This window comes from Aspergillus brasiliensis (assembly GCF_001889945.1).
Source record: "Aspergillus brasiliensis CBS 101740 unplaced genomic scaffold ASPBRscaffold_5, whole genome shotgun sequence".
NCBI lineage: Eukaryota > Fungi > Ascomycota > Eurotiomycetes > Eurotiales > Aspergillaceae > Aspergillus > Aspergillus brasiliensis.
Window position 1 is genome coordinate 1984845 of NW_027137446.1, and position 22985 is coordinate 2007829.

At 52.0% G+C, this 22985-nt stretch overlaps 9 protein-coding genes across 9 annotated transcripts; 3 read left to right on the plus strand and 6 right to left on the minus strand.

Moving 5' to 3' along the window:
* Nucleotides 1–1304: 1304 nt before the first annotated feature.
* Nucleotides 1305–2289, minus strand: ASPBRDRAFT_42754 (HEAT repeat domain-containing protein). The gene has a single exon (XM_067624863.1). It carries the CDS (start codon nt 2130–2132, stop codon nt 1401–1403), a length of 732 nt encoding a protein of 243 aa, XP_067480222.1. The 5' UTR covers nt 2133–2289; the 3' UTR covers nt 1305–1400.
* Nucleotides 2290–3263: 974 nt separating this feature from the next.
* On the minus strand, nt 3264–5668 carry ASPBRDRAFT_54747 (putative DNA repair protein Rad26; the record flags this gene model as incomplete). Its single annotated transcript, XM_067627287.1, has 2 exons — nt 3264–5081; nt 5135–5668. The coding sequence occupies 2 exons, from the start codon at nt 5666–5668 to the stop codon at nt 3264–3266; spliced, it is 2352 nt and encodes a 783-aa protein (XP_067480223.1).
* Nucleotides 5669–6348: 680 nt separating this feature from the next.
* Nucleotides 6349–7915, plus strand: cds1 (phosphatidate cytidylyltransferase; the record flags this gene model as incomplete). Its single annotated transcript, XM_067620886.1, has 4 exons — nt 6349–6507; nt 6587–6959; nt 7022–7815; nt 7880–7915. The coding sequence occupies 4 exons, from the start codon at nt 6349–6351 to the stop codon at nt 7913–7915; spliced, it is 1362 nt and encodes a 453-aa protein (XP_067480224.1).
* Nucleotides 7916–9297: 1382 nt separating this feature from the next.
* ASPBRDRAFT_123456 (putative cyclin) lies at nt 9298–10673 on the minus strand (the record flags this gene model as incomplete). Its single annotated transcript, XM_067617601.1, has 5 exons — nt 9298–9683; nt 9735–10062; nt 10119–10247; nt 10308–10389; nt 10456–10673. 5 exons carry the CDS (start codon nt 10671–10673, stop codon nt 9298–9300), a joined length of 1143 nt encoding a protein of 380 aa, XP_067480225.1.
* A 486-nt stretch (nt 10674–11159) lies between these two features.
* ASPBRDRAFT_151641 (uncharacterized protein) lies at nt 11160–12311 on the minus strand (the record flags this gene model as incomplete). The annotated part of the gene is made up of 2 exons (XM_067619330.1): nt 11160–12067; nt 12176–12311. 2 exons carry the CDS (start codon nt 12309–12311, stop codon nt 11352–11354), a joined length of 852 nt encoding a protein of 283 aa, XP_067480226.1. The 3' UTR covers nt 11160–11351.
* A 297-nt stretch (nt 12312–12608) lies between these two features.
* On the minus strand, nt 12609–13706 carry ASPBRDRAFT_123504 (putative fructosamine-3-kinase; the record flags this gene model as incomplete). Its single annotated transcript, XM_067617609.1, has 2 exons — nt 12609–12705; nt 12766–13706. The coding sequence occupies 2 exons, from the start codon at nt 13704–13706 to the stop codon at nt 12609–12611; spliced, it is 1038 nt and encodes a 345-aa protein (XP_067480227.1).
* Nucleotides 13707–13960: 254 nt separating this feature from the next.
* On the minus strand, nt 13961–17462 carry ASPBRDRAFT_561542 (armadillo repeat protein). The gene is made up of 3 exons (XM_067627504.1): nt 17043–17462; nt 15260–16965; nt 13961–15208 (listed from the first exon to the last, which is right to left on the minus strand). Exons 1-3 carry the CDS (start codon nt 17341–17343, stop codon nt 14216–14218), a joined length of 3000 nt encoding a protein of 999 aa, XP_067480228.1. The 5' UTR covers nt 17344–17462; the 3' UTR covers nt 13961–14215.
* Nucleotides 17463–19140: 1678 nt separating this feature from the next.
* Nucleotides 19141–20480, plus strand: phoB (regulatory cyclin phoB; the record flags this gene model as incomplete). Its single annotated transcript, XM_067617598.1, has 3 exons — nt 19141–19224; nt 19449–19878; nt 19957–20480. The coding sequence occupies 3 exons, from the start codon at nt 19141–19143 to the stop codon at nt 20478–20480; spliced, it is 1038 nt and encodes a 345-aa protein (XP_067480229.1).
* Nucleotides 20481–21304: 824 nt separating this feature from the next.
* On the plus strand, nt 21305–22953 carry ASPBRDRAFT_54752 (putative tRNA-specific adenosine-34 deaminase subunit Tad3; the record flags this gene model as incomplete). Its single annotated transcript, XM_067627288.1, has 3 exons — nt 21305–21401; nt 21457–21508; nt 21567–22953. The coding sequence occupies 3 exons, from the start codon at nt 21305–21307 to the stop codon at nt 22951–22953; spliced, it is 1536 nt and encodes a 511-aa protein (XP_067480230.1).
* Nucleotides 22954–22985: the final 32 nt, after the last annotated feature.

The window sequence follows — 22985 nt, forward strand, 5'->3', positions numbered from 1 at the left end:
CTCACCGCCTCTACCAGCGGGTATATAATCTTCGCTCGCCCGCCCATCTTTTAGAATTTTTTTCTTCTTTCTTTTCTTCATACTTACCTTGTTTGGGTGGCTGCGATCAAGAAGGCGGTCCACCACGGATTGGTCCCTGCATTGCACAGCGCGGCGGAACAATCCGTTCAACGGCCTTCGGGTCATTGACAGGCGTATTCTTTGGCACTCCTCCACTTTGTGGAATCATTTCTTTTCATCATTTCTTCGCCTTGAGCGGGGGTATGGAGAAGAGACTAGCTGAACAACAATGTAAACTCATAGTTACTATATTCCTCTGGAGACACATGACGGACAGGTAGTCAACACCCTTTCGATTGTTTTGAGGTGTCGAGACGTTCTGCCTCCCTGCTCAGACAATTGCTTATCCACGTTTCGACTTACATGCACCTCATGAATTTACAGTTGTGACCGCTATTGCCTTCCATGTCGAGGAATAGTGAGAGTTCTAGACAGTTCATTATATGTCTTTGCTCAACCAACAGTTAGATTTGCATTTTATACTAGACCCGTAATGGCTAATTCTGCTGTATGTTCGTGTGGTTATCGCTTGCCACATACAGCCCCAAGCATACAGCACGCTTTCCGGTGACTTAAGCATCCTAATTCATGTGCCCTTATAACTCAAATATCAACACCCCAACTTCCAATCGGGTCAGACTTACTCAAGCATCGTGCTGAAAGCATAATAGTACTGATATGCCGGATTCTTATCTGCATTATCTGTCACACTCCGGATGTCCATCAGTCCCCCTTCGCTCCCTACCGTCAACTGGTAGATAGTCCAATATATTTCCTACACTCATCGCCTCTCCCACCCGGAATATTCCAGTTTCAATTTCAAGCAGGTCTCCTAAAACAGCCCCCCGCCAGTACGTCTTTTACAGCTCTGCCAAAGTGATGACTGTTTGCCGCTGGGTTTCAGTCAGAGACTCAGCTGGCCGCCTATCCTCATCCTCAGGTCTGGGGCCAAAGGCCAGCTCTAACACAACTTCCGCAAGTTCAGAAGCCTCCACTCTTCCCAAACGCGGGGATGCGTCTAACAAAGTGTACATGGCTTTGGGATATTCCTCCAGGTTCAATGTTTTCAACACCTTGCCGCTGTACTGGGATAAGTCTCCCTCATGGAAGGGAAACCCAAGCGCATTGGACTTCTGCGCATCACTTTTGGGGATGAACGAGCGATCGGCTAAAACGTAGGCTAGGACGGAGACATCCTTTAAGCAATGATGTAGTAGTCGAACGAAAGATACCGCAGCAGCGAACCGAAGTAGTGAATGATGACGCTTGGGAGACCTATACTCACAAAGACGGCAGATAAAGTCGTCTATTTCCTGATTAGGAACAACACCACTATCTATTCAACATCCATTCAGCAGGCCTAACGCAACAATGGCACTCGCAAGAACCATTACATCTTCGCCCTCCCGGTTGAGCGCCCGCTGCAGAGCAACAGCGCTACTCCTATTTCTTCCTGTACCGGCACCTGCTGTCTCCCCCGGAAACCAAGCCAATGCATAAGCTGCAAAAGCCCTAACCTCCACATCCTCATCCTCCAAAAGCTTCTGAAAAAGTGGCACACCCATACAAACAGCATCATACGTCGCCAATTCATATTCGGCGTTTGTGCACTGTTGTTTCAGCCCAACATGACGGACATACTCACGCACTTTCCGCTGGTTTTCGTCCCTCGCCTGTTCAGCGTAGTAGTAGTATTCTGTTTCAGATTCGGGAGTATATATCTTCCCTACTACCCGCTGACGCCATGCGACAATATCCACACCCTGAGGTAGGAATGTTGACGGAAGACCCAGCGCTAGATCAACCAGGTAACTAATCAGGGAGGTCCGGGCCGGCGTCGTCGGGCTCTCTAAAATCTTGAGGAGATATGGAACAGCATATACAGTTGCTTCGTAGCGGGTTGTTTGATGGAATATGTTGGAGTAGAGGGCCTTATATGCATCTGAGTGGTCTGATTTGTTTGGCGATAGCAAGGAGCGCAGGTTGTCGGGCACGTCGGTTGCTACGCCATAGGCGTGGTGGAGGGAGGTCCAGTTGACGGAATCGAGGAGGCGTTGGGCTGCAGGGTCCATATTGAAAGGGGGGGTAGAACCGTACTCGGTATTGAAGGATAAGTTGTTAAGGGCGGGGGTTCAAGTTGGTTGCAATTCTTCTCTTATCAAGAGAAGTAAGATCTAGAAGATATCAACCTCATTCCTGATGGAACCCCCAGCGGAAGCACAAGGCGCTCTGCAGTGAAGCAACTGCGGAATGGAAGGATTGTTGACATTTTGCCCGGTTCAGGCACAGCCTTTATTTGCTGGATTTTCATGGAACCCCTCCTACAGGCTCTAATTCTCTGTTCCAGACCCCTGGGATCTTTTCATACCGATTGGTATCTTTGAATAGCATAGTATAATAACGTGGGTATGTTTCGAACCTGCTATTTACCTGATTACTGTATCTTGATCGATGTGTATCTGTCATGGAATGTAATAATCGGCGTATCTGTCCAGCTGCCTACTAATAGAGATCTGTTTAGACTATCCTCTCCCGTAAGCTAGACAATGTAAAAGTGGCTGTTTGGCGATCTGTTTGCTGTGATTGGAGATAGTTGATGCAGTTTTTTTGTTTGTTCTGTCTGGTAACAGATAGATTGTGGAGAATTGGAGACGAAGCATTGAATGAATTAGAGCGAATACACACATTTTAAGACCTGCCGTCTACTGTCTACTGGGCCTTATGGAATCTCTACTCCTTACTCCATTAGGTAGGCTACTTGGATTACTTCTACTACTACTACTACTACTACTACTACTACTACTACTACTACTACTACTACTATTATAACGAGGGATGTACTGTCTTGGTTGTTTGGTAGTAGTTCTGATAGTTTGAGATTGGGAGATATGTAGTATTTGATCTAATTTAGTACCGAGTATGGGCGGATCAAAACTAGGCCTGGCATTCAGCATGATAAAGAATCTAGTTGGTTCGGTGAGGTAGTATCTATATGTTTATAATGCGCACTAAGCCGGCAGTATATATATTCAGCACAGACTATTCAATTTATGGTCGTATTCTATCGTATATCATTATTCAGGTATCGTTGGTATCGTTGTATAAATATTCAAATATCCACCCATTCATGTCAAACCATGACATTACCCACTAAATCTCACCAGATCAGCAGATCAAATCTGTCTCAGCTACATGCAGCAGCTCTACTCCTCCCGCTTGGCATTAGGAAATGCCTCCTCCAGAGCCTCAGCTTCCTCCGGCGTTACGGCGTCATCGAGAATTTCATGGGCCATTTCAACCGTATCGTCGTCGATTCCTGCTTCCAGCACCAGCCCCTCGCTGAACGCCAATCGTGTCATTACCACTAGGAACTTCTGCTTCCCACCAGGAACACGGGACAACTTGGGCTGCAGCTCTGCCTGTTCGCGATGGCGCTGCATCACGTTGTAGACGAGACACATGAGTCCGTTGACCAAGGCGGCATGGAGGTCCTTCGCGGGCGGTTGTGAGTAGAGGGCGTCTAGCTCATCGTGCATTACCCGAATCAATCGTGCCAGTGCGGTGGGATGGGATGCGATGACCATGCTGCCGTGCGTGCTCTCCGGTATCCGAGGATTGAAGGCGACGCTGGCAAGGAAGGCTAATGCTTCTTGCCGCATGCCGCAGATCTCGTGTGGGGTGTATGGCTTCTGTCCTTCGTCGAGCAGTGGTGGCTCGCTGAGCAGGTTGGCAACGCGATCCACGATGTAGTTCTCAATGGTGAGTTGGAATTGCTCGGTGTCTTGAACGGGACCGAATGAGTCGGCGCGGATGCTGGCCGACAGTAAGCTGAGCATTAGCGTTATGTCGTCAATGCGCTGCGAGCAGTTCAACATCGTCAGCACAAAGTCGTAGCGCACATGTCGCCACAGCTCAATGACATCCTTTGCTACGTGCAGCCGGATGTATGCCAGGTCATACAGCAGGCCAAGAACCTTGGTCGAATCGACCAGCGGTTCCAATTCGGATAAGGGGGTCTTTCGCGCCTGTCCTAGGTTTTGTCGGGAGACGGGCGAGGCCTTGAACCGAGGAATTGCGTTGACTTCCGCGGCTACTTGCAGGACCGGCACCAGGTGTGAATACAAGTCAGGATCGAATACTTGTAGATCCTCTGATATGAGGTAGTGCATGATGGAAATGAACATCGGAATGGGTTGGAAGAACTTTTCTGTCAACGCACGAGACCATAGCGAAGTGATCGCTCGCCCGTACTCCACCATGTAATTCCCGAGGTTAAGTCTCTCAGTCTCCTCCAAGAGAATGGTGGAAAGCATGCGCTGTGGCTCTGATGGGAATGCCAACCCAGCCATGACCTCGATATCGGGCTTCTCATCAGGGTCTGTTCTGTGATTCATGAGACGTTTAATGATGATGGGGTCCACAACGTTAGGTACTGCGCCTATCTGAGCTTTATCCGGCGCAGCATCTAGCATTGCATCGTCCGACAAATCCTCGGCCAGATCGGCTGCTATGGGCTCCGCTTGCGGACTTAACTGCAAGGGTGTCGGGATATCCTGGCTGTCCTTCCTCTTTCTCTTTCCGGGTACGACTGATGTAGTTCGCTTGGAACGTGCTGACTTGCTGGGAGAAACGGCGAGGATCTCATCATCGTCGAAGCCGTCGCGGAAAGGTAGCACCTTGGACTTCTTTGGTGTCACCGGCGGTGCCTTTTCCTCTGCTCGAGCTTTTGCCTTGAGTTGATTGGCGCGCATAGCCTCCTCTGCTAGGTCTTGCCTCAAAAAGGCATTTTCTGTGGCGAACATCTTGCCCTCCGCACGAGCCGCCGCAACTTCCTCCTCATGTTTCGCTACCTCGTCCGCCATGGCCTTTCGCAAAGCTGTCAGTTGGCGATCATAATCGGCGATGAGTTTGGCCTGATTGGCCCGGATGATGGAGATTTCGCCGGCTTTGGTTGCAGCCATGGATTTGGCCGCAGCCAGCTCCTCGGCCATTTGTTTCTGTCGCGCGCTCTCTAAAGCCAGCTATCGAGACGATCAGCACAATGAACTGAAGGGTGGTGGTTTTGCATAATTACCTTTTCACTAAGCTCTGCATAGGCTCTGTGTAAGTCAGGCAAATGAGAGGCGCCATCTTCTTCGAGCTCCATGGGATCCAGTAAATCCCCGTAGTCATCCTCGGCCACTGCCGCTACAGCAGCAGCATTTGGCTGATGCTGAGCTGTAGCAGCGAATGTCGCCGCTTGATCCAGTGCAGCATTTGACTGTATTGGAACCCCATTATCCAGAACCTCCGCGTCCAGCTCCCCTATGTCCCAAACATCGTATTCGTTACTCAGACCGGTATGCAAGGCAGGAGGGGGTTGTAAGGAAGCGTTGGAGGTAAATGCATTCTCAGAAATTGCCCCACGGTTCTGGACCGAAAAGGGGCGCGACGATCCCTTTACGTCAGAGACAGGCTGTTGTTGTTGTGGTTGTTGCTGATGATGTTGTTGGGCAGGTTTTGGGGCCTGAGTCGCGCGATAGGCGTTCTGCTCCAATTGGAACAAGGTACCGGGAGGGATGTCGTCGAAGCCATCGTCGGAGAAGAAATCATCTTCGTTTTCTTCCATGCCCTGGAATGGACGATCGCCATGAACGGAGAGGGTGGAGATTAATTGAAAAAAGGAGAGCGCTAGTTGGTTGAGGAAGATGAATGTTGAGTAAATGAAGTGAAGGACTAAATGCGGGATGCCGAAAAGTTGACGTCGTGTTGGGGAGCAAATGGAGCAAATCCAGATGCTCTCCAAAGTCCAAGTTGCTTGCCAGTTGCTGCCTCACGGGATCTCATGCTTTTCCCTCTTCACAACTTCTACTTTCCTTCTCTCTCTCCAACAACCCGCACCTTTCCAACCGTCGAATTCTCCTTCGTGACGACCTGGATTGACCGGTTCCACAGCAGTTTGGATAGTTTCCAAGACCTCAACTCTTTTCTCCTGGGGATCTACTTACTACTCTGCCCACCGCTCGTGCTCCATCCCGCTGTTCCCCGGTCGCTATTATTTCACATGAATTTTCGCTAGACGTCGATCACTGCTCTTCGCCTACTCCGTTCTCGTCTCCCTTTTTCCTTACTAAATTCTACTTTCTCCTGCGCTCGCGCGTTCTCGCCTGGTCGGTCAAATTCCGAGCTCGATCTCTCTGGTCACGCCTGGAGAATCCACCGTCTCCCCGCAGCCCACGACTCGAGAAGCCGCCGTGCTCCGTCGCTCTCCGTCGCTCTTCCCTGCTCCCCTGTACATAACTTTCCGTCATGTCCAAATCGCGTCGGAACGTCAGGTTCCCCCGTCGGATGTCCAACTCCTCTGAAGGTCGGCGCCTGAGCATCTCGGATGCCAGCGATGTCCTCTCCGACCCTGGTAGTCCGTCCAAAGATGGCAGCGTCACCGCGCCTGCCACCATTCCCGAGGAGGTGAGAGCTACGAGCTGCGAGCTTTCCGGCACCCCCCGTGAAGGTGTTTCCTGTTAGACAAGGCTGACATGACAACCAGAAATCCGAGAAACCCCAGTTGTCCGAATACGAAAAGAAGAAACAGACCTTTATTACACGTACGATATGGACCTTTGTGATGATTTTCGGCTTCTTCGTTGCCATGTTTTCCGGCCACATTTACATCATCGGCATCGTTACCGCTGTCCAGATCATCTCGTTCAAGGAGGTTATCGCCATTGCCAACGTGCCCAGTAAAGAGAAAAATCTCCGCTTCACCAAGTCGCTGAATTGGTACTTTCTGGCTACAACCATGTACTTTTTGTACGGAGAGAGCGTCATTTACTACTTCAAGCATGTGCTTCTGGTGGACCGGGTGCTGCTGCCTCTAGCTACCCATCACCGGTTCATTAGCTTCACGCTTTATGTTATGGGTCAGTTCATTGCTTTTTAGCGCGTATGTTCTCGCCTTTCTCTTGCTGACCGGTAATCCTAGGCTTCGTCTTCTTCGTCGCGTCCCTGCAGAAAGGACAGTACCGGTTCCAGTTCACCCAATTCGCATGGACGCATATGGCGCTCTACCTGATCGTGGTGCAGGCCCACTTTGTCATGAACAACATCCTGGAGGGCATGATCTGGTTCTTCCTTCCTGCCTCTCTCGTCATCACAAACGATATTTTTGCCTACGTCTGCGGTATCACCTTTGGTCGCACCCAGCTTATCCAGCTGTCCCCCAAGAAGACTGTCGAAGGGTTCCTGGGCGCGTGGATTTGCACCATCATCTTCGGCTACTTCATGACCAACATTCTCATGCGCTACAAGTACTTCATCTGCCCTGTCAATGATCTGGGTGCCAACGTCCTGACGGGTCTTCAATGCTCGCCCAACCCGGCCTTCGTGCCTCAGCCCTACCATGTCCCGGAGTGGACCGGCATGCACAAGACCTTCCATATCGAGCCCATCCAGTTCCACATTCTGATTTTCGCCACGTTCGCTTCCCTCATCGCTCCCTTTGGCGGCTTCTTCGCCTCCGGTCTTAAGCGTACTTTCAAGATCAAGGACTTTGGCGAGTCGATTCCGGGTCACGGTGGCATCACTGACCGCATGGACTGCCAGTTCATCATGGGCTTTTTCTCATACATGTACTACCACAGCTTTATCGCGGTATTCAAGGCGAGTGTCGGAGATGTAATTGAGGCCGCCATCAACGGCCTGACGGTGGAGGAGCAGCTCGAGGTCGTTCGGGGTCTGAGCAAGTACCTGTACAACCAGGGTACTGTCTCTGAAACAGTAAGTCGGCCCTATTCCCGGTCTACGTTTTCCATCATATCTAACCCACTTTACCTAATCACAGATCCTGGATTGCATCAACACCGAGCTCCGCCGTTAGAGCGGAAGCATGATGACTCGACCTCCGCCCTTGATCCAACGGATCTCCGTGATGAAAAACTTATCCTTCTCTTTCTCTCTCTATAGTTGCTGTTGAGGGTTAAAAAAATGAGCGATGTCCCATCTATACACCTTTCTAATCACCCTTCTAGCATCCAGGGATTGCTCTTTTCTCACTCGCGAGAACGGCACCGGGAAGCTCGTTCTTTTTGGAAATGTGCAGCACCCTGCATGCATGCATGTATTTGTCCCGCTTTCGCTACTTATATTTATCTATTCCTTGCTCCTTGCATTGGGGGTTGTTGTTCATTGGTGTATACATGCTTTCAGAGGGCGATAAAAGGGGGGAAGCAGGAAGCAGGAACCAGGTATATGTGAAATTGATGGAGGATGAGGGTTGGAATGCAGCAGGGGGGCGTGGGATACGAACGAAACATTGAACCCTGCATGCAACATGACTTTGACATGACACTACACTGTTTACATACTATGGTAGTTATAGTCATCTCGTTTCGTTTCTTTTCTCTAAACCTATCATTCCTATTCCTGTCCTCCAGCTCTCTTCATTGAAGTCCTTTCCCGATCATTGTATTCTTCTCTTGTTCAAGTATGGTCTTGTTTGGTGGTAGGAGAGAGGAGTTGTAATATTAAGGGATAATAATTCAAGGAAATGTGCATACGGCAATAGCATACTATTGTCCGTGTATCTCGTGGCCAATAGGCTCGACATTAAACATCAGCTGTCACGTTGCTTGTAATTACAAGTCTTAGCTATCAGAATGCGCTACTTAGTCCCATGATAGTGGACACTATAATGATGGATGATTCGTGGTATTAACTATTCGCAGGTATAGATAGTAGTAGTAGTATACATTGCATCCCAATATATTGCTAACTCTCTGTCATCATCTAGGTACTTTACTTATTATGTTGAGTAGGTCTATATAGGTGCAGTCGTATTCGTTCAGACTGTTTTCACGCTCCTCCGTGACCCCTTCTTCGTCGGTGTATTCTGAGTCTCGGGCTCAACAGGCAATTCGAAAGCAGTTTCTGGACGACTTCTCCCCTTCTTGGAATGTTTAACGCACGAATTCCCACCAGGGGACTGTCGCCCGGCCATTCTCGCTTGAAGATGCCGTGGGCTATTGCTCGATCGAAAGCAGAGCGGAGCGCGGATGTGTCCTCGTTTGAGTGAGGTCCGAGGCGGAACGACCATGCTTGGTGATTCGCTCGCGCCTGTTCAAAAGGAACGATACGGGCCTCTATGCAGGGTGCAGATGTGGTAACACATGCAGAGCGAGGCACGTTCCTTGCAGCTGGAATTGCGGCCCCATGTTCATCTGATATATGAAACTCGAGAGAGTGTAAGAGCATCTAAGCAATTCACTCCTCAACTTCGTACTCTTCCATCTCGACTTTGAAGTACGCCGCTACGTGGGACTTCTCGGCATCAGCACACTCCGGATCCAGCATGAAGCGCACAGCGCCATCGCGGCCCTTCTCTGTAGCCCTGGGACGGTCCCCGTTTGCGGCGACCGGAGTGAGAGGATGCAGTTTGGTGGCAGCATCCTTCGCGGCTTTGTCGCCGTTCGCGGCCTTGCTTTCGCGAGGTTCAGGAACCCAGTTCGTGTACCGGGGCAGTTTCTGAGACTCGGCTTCGGTATTTAGCGGGATGCGCACGGTGAGAAAGCGATCCGCTGGGAAATGGGGACCGACGGTTGTGTGTCCGCGGTTGTGGGTGTAGAGTTCTAGGAGGTCGAGGAGGGTTTCTTTCGAGTGGGTTAGCCTTGAGCTTCAAGGGCAAGGCAGCTCGGTCTTACCCATTACTTCCTCGCGACTCGTTTTCCATTTTGCATAATCAACGCCTTGCTCCACGGCCTCGATTCGTCGGTCAATTAACCGTCCCGCCAGTTCCAAACAGGTGAAGGCCATGGTGGAGGTCGTTTGCTTGATAGGCGCGTATGTGCGATAGAGGTCCTGCGAGATGCGATACGCCAGGTTCGAGACCTCCGATTGCGACGTCAGCCCGTACTGTCGGGCGAGCTTGGTCAGAGTCTTTTGCGGATGACGGGTCCGGAAGTCGAAGCCGGATGCCTCTAGCATCAATCTCTCCAGACCGATGATGCCTCTGGCGTGTGCTTCAAAGACCTGCTCTTGTATCAGTGAACTGGAGCTCTGAGTGAAGGACAAAGGTGCCAGCTTACCGGATTATCAGGAGCCATATGCTCTTGCGGAGGCAGCTTGAGATTATACGCAGCGCAAACAATCTCACGGGACCGCTTCAACGTGTCCTCGATCTTGCAAGCAGTAAAGAGTGCAGCTGCAGCGGCGTCCTAGGACGGAAGTCAACAATCACATTCAGCGGTATCAAAAGGGGGCATAAATGGCAATACCATATAATTATACTCGTTGTCAGGATGAACGAGTCGGAACTTGTGGTAGTACACCACAGCCGTGTTAAAGGTGCGGATCGGGCTAACTAACTGATTAGCTATGTTGAGCTCTGGGGTGCAGTGGAGAATCCGGCGTATGGGCACCTACAGGTAGAGCACACGGCGAACATTATCGATCCAGGTCACGCCTTGCAAGCGAAGGGATTCTTCGCGCAGTGGATTGACACCCATCGCGGCAATACATCGCTGAATGGTCTGCTCGAAGATGTACGGCTTGGCTACCTGAATGAAGGACGGGTGGATGGGCGGCGGGTCAGGGATGGCAGCATCCGGGGAGGATGCTTCGTCCTTCTTGTCGGGAGCCATGCTGGAAATATTGATATATGAGCGATGGCTGGAGAAGGAAGCTCTGAATGGGATGGAATGGATGGGAGGCTTCTTAATGCTGATGGCCGCCGACGACGGCCATTGGCCGGCCGGTCATGTGATGGGCGCAATTTCAAAGTAGAATTACAATACGTAAAATACAATACCAAGTCTGGTATGATGACTAACCAATCGTGTTGCACAACAGTGAACATCTCTACATTGTTGAAACGAGATTCAACAAATTGCTCTAATTCTAAGAGAGAATAATAGAGGGTACTAATAAATAGCCGTGGATACAATTTGGGTTCTCTAGCTTAGGGGCCCACCTAACTTCTCTGTTCGCTTAGATGTTGTATCAATGTTCTACTGGCGACACCTGTCTACTTGATGTATGGCTAGCCCGGAGTTAATATAGCCTATGCTTGAATTATTGAAGGTTTGATAGACCTACTACTACTCACTGGCACCAGTAATTAGATTATTGTGAGTTGTGACCAGTAACAACTGAGTACCTTTAAATATTCCTAGTCATTTCTTTCTAGAGAGCTCATGTGAGTAGTGCCAGAATATAATTATATGATTATAGGTTATCGAAACTTTCAACTTCAGATGCACAGCATATTATGAATCTCTCATCTAGAGTTGTATCATAATCATGGAGTCATTCAGCATCAGTCATGGAACCCCCTTCCCCTCCCTGGTCGCCCTCGCCAACCAACTCTGCGCCTCATCATCTGCATACCTCTTATAGATGGGCAGATAATGGACCGCCTCACTCGTGGTCTCTTTCGCACTTCTGCGTCCCTGCACAGCCTCCAACCACTTCCTCCACTTCCCCCAAACCTCCTCATCCTCCCCTCCCTCGCCGGGCTTTGGAATTCCCAACCCACCCTTGAACTCATCAAACACCCAAAGCCGAAATGCCCATGGCGCGAGCACCAAATCCGGCAGCGTTACCTCCGAGCCCCAGAAATACGGGCCCGTGGAGTCGATCTCCCTAGCCCATTCCTTCAAGATGGAGATGAACTCCTGACGGGCTTGATGCAGGCCCTCAATCCCGCGCGTCGAGGGCTGGTACTGGAGAAAGCGGTGCAGGAAGGGAATGATGCGCGAGGTGACGTAGTCAATCCAGATGCGGGAACGGGCGCGCTGGTACGGGTCCGAGGGGAGAAGGGGCCGGTGGTCTGGGTATGCTTCTTCGAGGTATTCGAGGATGACGGTGGATTCGTAGAGAGGCTTGGAGGTGCTGGTTGAGGGGTCGGGGACGGAGATGGTGGGGACGAGGCCTCGTGGATTGAGGGCGAGGAACGAGGGTTCTTTGTGGTAGGGGTTTACTTCGATATATTGGTAGGGAATCTGTTTCTCTTCGAGCGCAAGCCAGACGCGTTGGACTGGAAATTGATTAGTTAGTTGCAAATGGAGTAGTGAGAAGGTATGAGGAGTCGAGGGGGTAATACCGAAACTGCGAAGGCATTAGTAGAAGCTCCTGAAAGGTGCACTCTGGTGGGAGGGGGGAACTTGCGGACAGAACCAGCCAGCATACAGCTTCAAAGGCTGCTCAGCTTGGTGTCGGTCGACCAGCGCTTTGGCTGCACCGGTAGCTTCGGGGTGAACGTCTGCATCGGGGATGGCCATTGTGAGATGGATAGTATGTAATGACGATGGGATGGCCCGGTGGGCGGCAGTGGCTGTTTATTTATACTCGAAGGATGGTGTCATGGGCTTATTAATTGATGGCATCACAACCCCGCATGCGGTTAGAAACAAGATTGTATGTTTAGACTAGAGGAGGAAGTCATGGTAGTATTTGTAAGGATATGAGTAAAGAGATAGCTCAATTGTGATACCAGTCATAAAATGTCGCCATTAACGAGCAGATAACATTCTAGAAATAACGAGCTTAATAGCAGCTACTCTGTGCGGGTCAAAGAATTAATCCCCATATTTCCTCAGTAACTTCTGCATGATAGATACAGCTCCCGATCGGTATCCAGCTCCAAATATCGCATGGTGGTTCAAATGATGGTATCTTCTTTTGTTAGCTTCTTTCCCAGAAATTCAGACTGAAAAGACACGAGGAACAACATACAGCTCGTACAATCGCACCCGGTCCTCATACTCCTCCACCGGTTCGGTCTTTGGCACGATCTTGTGATATGCGGCGAAAAAGGATGATCCAAACCCGCCGAACATCCTCATTATCCCCAGATCATACTCGCTGTGTGCGTAGCAGACCGACGGATCATAGACCACATCGCCTACCTCCTCGTCATCCTTGCGACCGCTGCCCACAATGTGACCGCGATCTGCATTGCCACTCCACAAATCCCCATGGACAACGACAGGTGTGATATCCTGTCCATTTCCATCTCGGTCGTATCCTAAGTGTCCGTCCCGCAGCAATGCAGGGACTACCGTCCGCGCCGTCCGCTCCACCAGATCCCGCAAGCCCGCATCACGACCATTCCGAGTCTCAGACGACGCGAGGATAGTGAGCAGCCGCTCGTTGGCATAAAAGTCCGCCCAAGAGTCACAGAAGCGGTTGGGCTGCTTGGTGTCACCGCAGAAGGTTGGAACAGGGAACCCAAATCGGCGTCGTCCCGTTGCAGGGTCCGGGGGTGCGGGCGTCGAATGTAATTTGCCTAATCGCTGGGCTAATGTGTCTCCCCGACCTCGACGGCCGCCTCCCCCTAATTCCAAGAACTCGGTTGCTAGGAAGAAGCTTGTCCCAGCGCCTTCCTCCAGTGGGCCCCAGGCGAGAGCGCGGGGACAGAATCCGGGCACGGACGTCGCGATCGCATTCAGTGATTCGTACTCCCCACGGAACATCTCCTCTGCAGCCTCGCCATCGGAGGAGGTCTTGATAAAATAGCGTCGCTCTTCCTCCCCTGAGCCATCGGAGCGGGGAACTATGGCTCTGATAGCACCGGTGTTGGTGAAGCCCGACCCCAGACCGGCGGTAGACAGGCTGGCCTTGGCGGGGTCAGGAATGGAGAGGGCACGCAGCAGGGTGACAGGCACGGGAGCCATCGTCTCAATCAGCACGCAAGCGACTGAAGATGAGACGAGGTTCAGAGTTCAGGAACAAGGAGGAGAGAGAAGAGGGGAACCACGAAAAAGATGGGGAAATCAGGACGAAAATAAACAGCAGCAAAGATTGGCCGGAAACGATTTCAGCGGAAGACATCCCGATGACGTCGCTCGGGCCTTATCTTATCGATAAGATAAATCCATTGTGAAATAGTTACCTGAATTTGAAGGTTGCTCAACTTTCCCGGTGGATGGAAATGACGGGGAGGATTGAAGTGTCAAAAGAAAGAAGAGGGCCCAAAGTGTCCTGAGAAAAATTCACACAGTAGAAATGGATGAGTCTCCTGGTGCAGGTCGAGCACCGTCTACGTGAGTAAACCAACGCTTTGTACACAATCAACACCGTCAAACGCCTCCCAGATTGTCTGGATTTTCCATTTCAATCCAGTCCAAATAGCCCGCAAAATCCAGGCACCCGAATGCATAGCTAGCCTAATATCAAGTTTTCACTATGTGTGCGTCAAGTGATTAACTAAATCCTGGGCCGTCCTTGTCCTTTCCCGCACGTCCAGATCGGGATCATCCCCAAGACTGGCCAGCCGATCCATAACTCCCATCGCTCGCAGTCGGAACGCCCGTTCTCGACACCCTTCCTCCTCACTCGCATCGTCTTTGTATGTAAGGTTAATCACCACCCACACACAATTAGTCCGGACCTCACGATGGCTATGATTGAAGTACCCCATCAAGTATCGTAGCAAGTCCCGATGTGACACCAGAAGCTGGCGGTGCCACGGGAGGCCCGCAGCTAGATGAATCATGACGAAGGTAACGGACACCAGAATCTCTGTAGGAACACTAAGAGCCCGGTGCGCTGATGACTCCCTCCGATGTGGAAGCTGGATTGACCGGGGCCGGAGCTTGTCCGCCAACGCATCCAGAATCAAGTCCTGACCAATCACCTTGAACAAATGGTCAATCATCTCGGATGCGCCTGGCCCGCAGATGATATTGCGCAACAGGTCGAATGTCTGTTCTTGTACTGCAATATCATCCTGCCGAGCCTGGGTTGTCTGGTCGAGGTTACCATGCAATGCCAACTTGCGTCGTCTCGTGGCATCCGGAAGGAACATATCCAGACTCATTTTGGACGGGGGCATAGTGTCCGCCATCTTCATGTCCTCGTCTTGCCCAGTGGCGTTATCAACTGGGTTAAGCAAATCCACCTGCTCCCCTGCTGAGTTGGCTCGGCCCATCCCGACGCTGGAACCGTTGTCCATCTCCTCATCCATCCCTCGCTTGGCCAAAGCGTTGGTCGGGTCTTGGGTGATAATTTGCCGGATATAGGCAGGGCTTAATCCATCAATGATTCTCATCTTAACGTCGTTGGTCGAATTGTATGCCACATGCTTCAATGCCCACAGCGACTCAATGCGAAGCTTGGTGCTCGGAGAGTGTGCATGTTCACAAAGGGTGGGGAGAACGTCGGCGGTAATGATCGCCTAGACTCGTTAGCGCATTCTCTCAAGTGGCAGAAGGATGGGAGAACTAACTTCTTTCATTGGACTGAAATCCAAGGCTAGGTTACATATCACCTGCGTGGCAGCGATTTGCACCTCAATATTGGGGTGTTTGATCAAGACAAAGAGAGGCGTTGCCACCCCAGCATCGATCATACTCGTCCGCAGAACACTGACTGAGCGCGTCAGCATCCGAGCGGCACCGCAAGCAGCTAACAGGGTGGAAGTTGGGTTGCCATGAGAAGCGGTATTTTTAGGACCTGACGGGTCCGCCGACTGATCGTCCGAACAAGGCTTCAGTGAGTCAATTATGTACGGTACCACGCCGTTTTCGCAAACGGCCTTGCGGTACTCGTCCTTGAAAGGGACTAGAGCTGCTAGGGCTTTGAGGATATTCTCCCGGTATCGCATGATGTGGCAGTGGACAGGAGAGAAGCCCGCAGAACCCAGGCGGCAGTCTGCGGACAAGGTGTCGGGAGAACCCTCGATACTTTCTTCAGCATCCGCATGCCACATAGGGCGAGTGACATCCTGGACTGGGTTGTATGTTTCTTTGAGCAGTTGGGAGAGTCGTTTGATGGCATTGCCATCGACTGCATGCCTTTGCAGCTCGAAATCATCGATCACCAAGGTAGCCAGCACAAACGGAGCCTCTTCACGAAGACGCTCAGTCGAAGGGATGAGTCCCCCGTATTGTACTCCATCGTCTCCGTTCACTTCGTAGTCCTTGTCAAGCATCCGGATTAAGATGGGTATTAATAGGTAGCAGAGCATCGAGACTCGACGCTTCTTCGTTAGCCCCAAGCGAAAGAGGACGGTCACAAGACGAGCCGCCATCAAACGAACCATACCACCTTCCGCACGGACCATATATAGGAGCCACGGAATGATAGGATTCTCCTCATCTTCAGAGGTTGGAGGATCGTAAGCCGACATCGGCGTAGAATACGACTGACTGTGTCGGCGGTGAGTAGTACCCTGATGACCTAGAGGCGGGAAGTTGGGAGTGTTTGCCGGTGATTTGCTCTGCGACAAGGGAACCGATGGCAAAAGATGCTCCAAGGGACTGGCGCCTGCATGGCGGGGAACGGCGGAACCAGAAAAGTAAGTTGAACCCCATGGCCCCTTCTTGATATCTGTTGGAGCAAACTCGGGCAGCTGCCTGGGAAACACTGTAAGTATACCAGGCGATGAGAGAAAGTGCTCTGCGCGCCACTTGGAATGCTCGATAATGACCGCAATGGCGCGAAGAATGGGCGCCAATTTAGCTCCTGCTGGCGCAGGAGCTGGCAGAGAACCCAGAGCACCTGGATCCTGCAAATGCGCCTCCGCACCGGGGAGCACGAAGCCTTGCGCAACGATGAAAGAAGCTACCTTCACGGCCAAGGCGTCCAGAACCCCGCACTCCGCCAGGACTGCCTTGTGAACCTCCTCCGTGCACAATTTCCCAACCAGAGATGCAGCAAGTTCAATGGCCGCTTGATCGTGATGGCTTTCATACTCCTGGCCAAGAATACGGGCTAAGCAGCCAATGTGATCGTTGGAGAAGAGCAGATCGGCCAAGCGGGTGTCCTTGGACGATAGCTGTTGGCTCTGGAGCGGCAGTCGATCCGCAACATTGTTGAGGGTTCGAAGAATCGGGAGAACGAAGAACGAGGGACACCCCGGCGCAGACAGGATGGAGAGAAGGGCCGGGAGAACACCGCTGGAGAAAATGGGAGAAAGGAAGGGCGCACCGCCTGCTCGATCATCAGTACCCGTGGTGAGATAGAGTACGTGTAGAGTACCCAGTTGACCAGAGCGTTGACCTATTTACCTTGTGCTAGACTCCCCAAGATTATGACTGCTTGAAGACAAGCTTCATCTTCCTCCGATGTAGGATAGCGGAGTTTCGAGCCCCCATTGAGCTCCGCGGAAGCCGTGCCTTTTCCGGGGGACTGCCGGGCAGCCAGGATTTTGGCTAGCACGGGGAGAATCCCCCACCGAACCCAGGATTCTTTGCGTTGGTCATGACCAATTGTTTCGTTTTTCAAGCTTCGTAGGGCAGCTGCCTGGGCAGACAAGGTTTCTGCATTCTGTAGTTGTAGTAGGAGTGGAGGGGCCGAGGCGCGAGTCATGGTGCGCAATCGCCGCCTCCCGCGGGAGGGATCTTGGATGGATTACGTCGGAGAATTTTAAGAGTCAAGCTGATCGCGTGGAAGTTGTCGGTATGGATTAAGAAAAGAATGAGCAGGCCAATGTGTGAGGTCTAGGGAACAAAGGTTTCGAGGATGGATATGATTAGAAGTGAAGGTTGCGTATCGCCAGCTGGCCTGAGGCGATGGTTAAGCAATTGTGAATGATAATGGCGTTGCAACTGGAATAAATGGTGGAAAGTACCGGATCAGTACCACAAGGCAAGGGAATGAGATTTCGTGAAGATCTACCGAGTATGACAGAGTAAAAACAGACAGTACAAGCTATGTACGGAATGGACAAGAGAGGTAATAGATAGAAACAAGATCCGCGACCATGGGATCTGGGGTTTGAGCTGGACTGGGGGAGATGGGGGGGGAGCTTCTGGACGTTGACTTGACTTAGTGGTGATACTTGGTCCGCTGCCCGGGGCGGCCATTGCCTCTTGCCTTACCGCTTTCGGCCGGAGCCGTCAGGTGATGTCACCTGATGGTAGCGGTTGCGTAGTAAGCTGACATTGCTGAGTCATCCATAGCCGGACACAGCAGGTCATCATGTGATTCAGCCCTATCGGTATTGGCCGTAGTCTCTCAAGAGGTAGTACTTGTATCCCACTGTATTGGCGTTGTGTCCCATGCGGTAAACCACACATCTGAATCTGAGGAGTGTATGAATGATGAACGGCCAATTCAATAATTGGAAAGAACGGAAACCATGGTGTCACTAGACTGCTGGAGGTGTTTCTTGGATAGTTGGAGAGGAGTTGGAGTAAGTAGTTGTTACTAGTAGTAGTAAAGGGGAGTGCGGACAATGGGGGTAAATTGGGAGGATTTCGTAACTCAGTATCGCATGATGCTTAGCAAAGTGACCGGGAGATGAGTGTGGAAGACATGGTCTCCTTGAAACCTGAGAGGATAGGAGAAGAGCTTCTTGGCCTATAGCCCATAAACGATGCAAACTCCTCGCCTCGTTCGCACCCCTGAAGTCGACAGATTGATAGGTCTGTGTCACCATCACCTGACGCCAAGTTGCTTTCTATACGGACTACTCCATTACACATGATAGTACAATAATACCGAGTAAGTACCTGGTTTCACGCAGTACATGTCATGTCAGGACTCAGGACATGATAAGATCGTCTGGGGGAGTGTCAAACACTCCGCCTTTCCGATTCAAATCAAACTCTACCCAATTGAGTATCTATCTCCTAATGAGAACCAGCAAACCAGCGAGTTCGAAGTAATCTGGTTCTTTTGCCGAGATGCGTCAAAAACAGGGGAGCTGTAATGCGGCGGGACACTAGACCGAGATTAGACCGACCAGCGGGGACTCCCATTGGATAATGGGGCCACGCAGGGTGAGATTCCCTGCTTTGTTCCCTGCGTATCATACCGTCCCCATACCGGTCCATACTCAATTTTGCTCAATTTTCCTTACTGCCAAACTTACCCGGGCCGGTTGGAAGAGAAATTTTCTCCAATGATTATCCACCCCCCTCTCAGTGCTGTGCTGGATCGGCGTCATTGTTAGTATATGATTTCTCGCTCGTCGGAGTTCCTTGCTGTCTAGTACTTTTTCTGCTTGTATTCCCAATCCTCCTCCACTTTCTTTTCTTCCCTTCTTCCGTTCCCTTTTCTCTCCCCCTTCCTTTCTCTCTCTCTCCCCGCCTTTCAGCCTCCTTCCTCCCTTGAAGAGCTGAATATTTCGCTCCTCTCCCTTTCTCCCCCCCGCAGATCACGATGCGTCTGTGCACGCCACCTTCACCCCTCGCAGCAGCACAAGGTTTCGCAGCGTCTGCCAGCTCCGTTGCACGTCGTTCAGTCGTGCGCCCACGTGGTGGCCTCGTTGGGCGGAAATGCTAGTTTCATCGCCCTCTCCGTCCGCCGCCCTGCGTCCATCCCCCTCCCCTTCCACCACCACCACCACTACTACCACTACTCATCATTCCCATTCTCATCCCCTTCCCCATTCTCACTCGCATCCTCATCCGTCTCCTCATTCTCATCCCTCCTCCTCCTCCTCGTTTCCCCGACAGCCTCCGCCTCAGCATTATGAGCCCGCCGGGCACGCCTCTGCTGCTGCTGCATCTTCCAACTCTCGTTTCGACCCGCAATCTTCCCGTGTGGCCATCGAAGAACTTCGATCGGCCCTGAACCGGCATACCGTTGGATCCTCCCCTCCCGGGCCCTCAGGGGATCATCTCCCTCGCGGTCGCATGTCCGCCGGGCTGACCTCCTCTGGGGGCGGAAGTAGCACCACGTCTCATCCGCCTGCTGACGCCGCCATTCCCGCCTCCAATCCTATGCGCCCTGCTCAGGATCGTCCTGCCAATAACGTTTCTGTCCCGGCTGTACCTGCAGCCTCCGTTCCCGCCTCAGGTGCCCAATCCACATCGACTCCCCCAACAATGCCGGCCCCCAACAGTGCTGGCTCCGGGTCCAACAAGCGTAACAGCCCGAATGACCCTCCGGTCAGTGGTGAGCGAGCCGCGGGCCTAGCTCACGCTGACCTCGAAGGCTCCCAGGCGAAACGAATGCGACCGGACAGTCCGGCAGTCAAGTTGCTGCCGGAGCGGTACGAGCTGGCGGATCCTCGGGATATTGTTGTGTTGATCTCCAGCATGTTGATGGAGCTGATCCGGTTTAACGACAAGATCCCTCTGAATCAAGGTCGCTTAACTCGCTTTCACTCGCGGTCGCCACCGCGAATCTCGGTGCATGATTACCTCCAGCGACTCACCACTCATGCTACCCTGTCCCCTCCGATCCTTTTGAGCATGGTGTACTACATTGACCGACTCTGTGCTCTATACCCCGCCTTCACCGTGTCCAGCCTGACCATTCATCGATTCCTCATTGCAAGCGCCACGGTAGCTAGCAAGGGTCTAAGCGACAGCTTTTGGACCAACAAAACCTACGCTCGGGTGGGCGGTATCACCATGACCGAGCTAGCCCTGCTTGAGTTGGAGTTCCTGTTCCGCGTAGAGTGGCGCATCGTGCCCGAGCCCGAAGTGCTTGTAGACTACTACAAGAGCTTGGTCGAGCGATGTGATGGGTATGCGATCGGACATGACAGTTGATCCTTTCTATATTTCTCCGACTTCAATATTTGAGGGTGCCTGCGAGCCACGCATGAAGATTTAGAGATCGATTGCATATATTTCTGGGGCTTGGATGGCGCAAGCTAGGTGATTACTACTATTATGTAGAGAGTTTGTGGGAAGACGATGTGTTTGTACCAGTACATATCACAACATACACGGACATGGAGTTGATGTTGTTTCTGCATATTTTGATGGCGGGGAGCGATCGATATCCTTTATGGCTGGTGTTGTCTGATTTACCCGTTTTCCCATTTTCGTTTCTTTTGAAATTTCTTCCTTTTCAGTGTCGTGTCTGGTTCTTACTCGTATACACCCTGTACAGCATTCACAATACACAGTATATTTCACTCTTTCTCGGACGATAGAGGGATCCACCCCTTCGACCCATCGCTGGGCCCGCACCGTTGCCCCGAGTGGTTTAGGCGTCAGAAAAAAAGACAGTGCTGGCTGTACGTAACAATCTAACAGTATTGCTTACCCGTGAAGAACATGACGTCTTAATCCAGATCTCCTCTAGTCCCAATGCAGTTCTCCTGCTAGGGCTTAGGTCCTAGGGCACAGGGTCTGCAATCCCGTGCATCCAGACTGGAAAGTTATTCGGCTTCATCTTGCCGTTCTCGCATCTTGACCCAGACGGCGCAGTTGATTTCTGCCCAAATTGAGTATCCGCATTGAAAGAATGCCGTGACCGGACACATCCGCCATTCTCATTTTTTCCTCCTCATCGTCTATTCGCCCCTCCTCCACCCGCAACCCCTCCATAAAAGCCATCTCCCCCGCCAGCTATACTGCCACCGGCAATGGACGTAGAGGAGATTCTGCGCGGCATCAAGCCCCTCGAGGGCCAAGTCACCGCAATTCGGACCGTCCAAGAAACGCGTCCCCGCGAAGACTACGGTTCGTCGTCTCTAAACCTCCCCACAATGTCCTTAAGCATCTAACAACCCCCCAGCCGATGCCTACGTCACGGAGGTCAATGTTAAAAACGCCTCCAAGGTGATCAAGTGAGCTTTCTTCCAATCCCCTCTAAACCTCCATAGCTGTCATATCCTAACAACCCAGAGTCCTGGACTCCCGCTTCCCCCGTGACTCCTCCCAACCACTAAGCCACCTCCGCCGCTTCGCGAAACACAACCAACTCCCCGAGCACCTCCGACCCATTCTCCTCCACGAGGGATCCTCGCCCGCGCAGACCATCTTCGTGCTTATATCCCCGCCTCTCCCGGACATCGAGTCCCTCCAAGATGCGCTATCGCCATTCGCACCCCCAAACCCTGCGGGGGAGGAGGGCGGAAACAGCAACAGCCCCCTCACCTTCCACACCATCCGCATCCCCCTCCAACCACCCCTCACCCCCGTCCAAGCCGACGCATGGTCCAAAAGCATGTGGCCAGTGGTCTACAACCCCGCCGCACCTCGCGCCATGATCGCCCCGCCGCCACACATCCTAGCGCGCGCGCGCGACTTCATCCAGCCCAAAGCAGGCCGGTACCTCGCTCTAGCACAAAGAGTCGCGGAGGAAGCAGAACGTTCGGGTCTAGGTCGCCGAGTTGGCGCTGTCGTCGTGGACCCAGACCTCGAAGCCAGTATCGCCGAGCAAGCAGCAACCAATGACAATGACAATGACAATGACATTCACTGGTCCGACGCAATCGTCGCAGTAGCTGGCGACGGACGATACTCCCGCGCAGATACAGGCACCGACCCCCTCAACCCACCCAACCAAATCGCAACAACCTACTCCCCAGACCACGAAGGCGGACCCGAACTCCACGCCCTAATGCGCGCTGTGGAACTCATCGCCAGCAAACGTCGCGAAGACCGTCCAGGGTCATCAGCTACAAACCGGCCGTGTCTCACCGAAGTGGAGAGATACTTCCTGTCCAAATCAGACAGCACCACCACCACTTCTACACAGCCCACCGAACCCGAACCTGAAACCGAGTCCAAAGAGTCCACACCACTTCCCCCACCAGAAAAATACCAAAAAACCACCGAAACCTCCGCACACCCCATCCATACCACATCCCTATCTACATCAGAATCAACATCGCGCATCCGCCCCCGCTCTCAAGGAGGATACCTCTGCACCGACCTAGACGTATACCTAACCCACGAACCATGCATCTGCTGCAGCATGGGCCTGTTGCTTTCGCGCTTCCGGGCCGTGGTGTTTCCCCGATCTGGGAGGATGGTGTCGGGTGGATTGGCGTCGGAGCCGGTGGTTAAGCCTGTTCCTGTGGAGGAAAGGAATGAAAATGAGAATGAGAATGTTGCTGAGAAGACCAACGATGATGATGATGGGTCAGTGAAAAGGGAGTATTATGGGTTGCATTGGCGGAAGGAGTTGAATTGGCGGGCGTTGGGGTTTGAGTTTGTGGAGGAAGAGAATGGAGAGGAGGTGGGAGGACAGGGGAGTGCTGAGTTGGGGGTGGCGTTTCATGCTTGATCAATCATGTGGTGTAGGTATAGATAGGTATA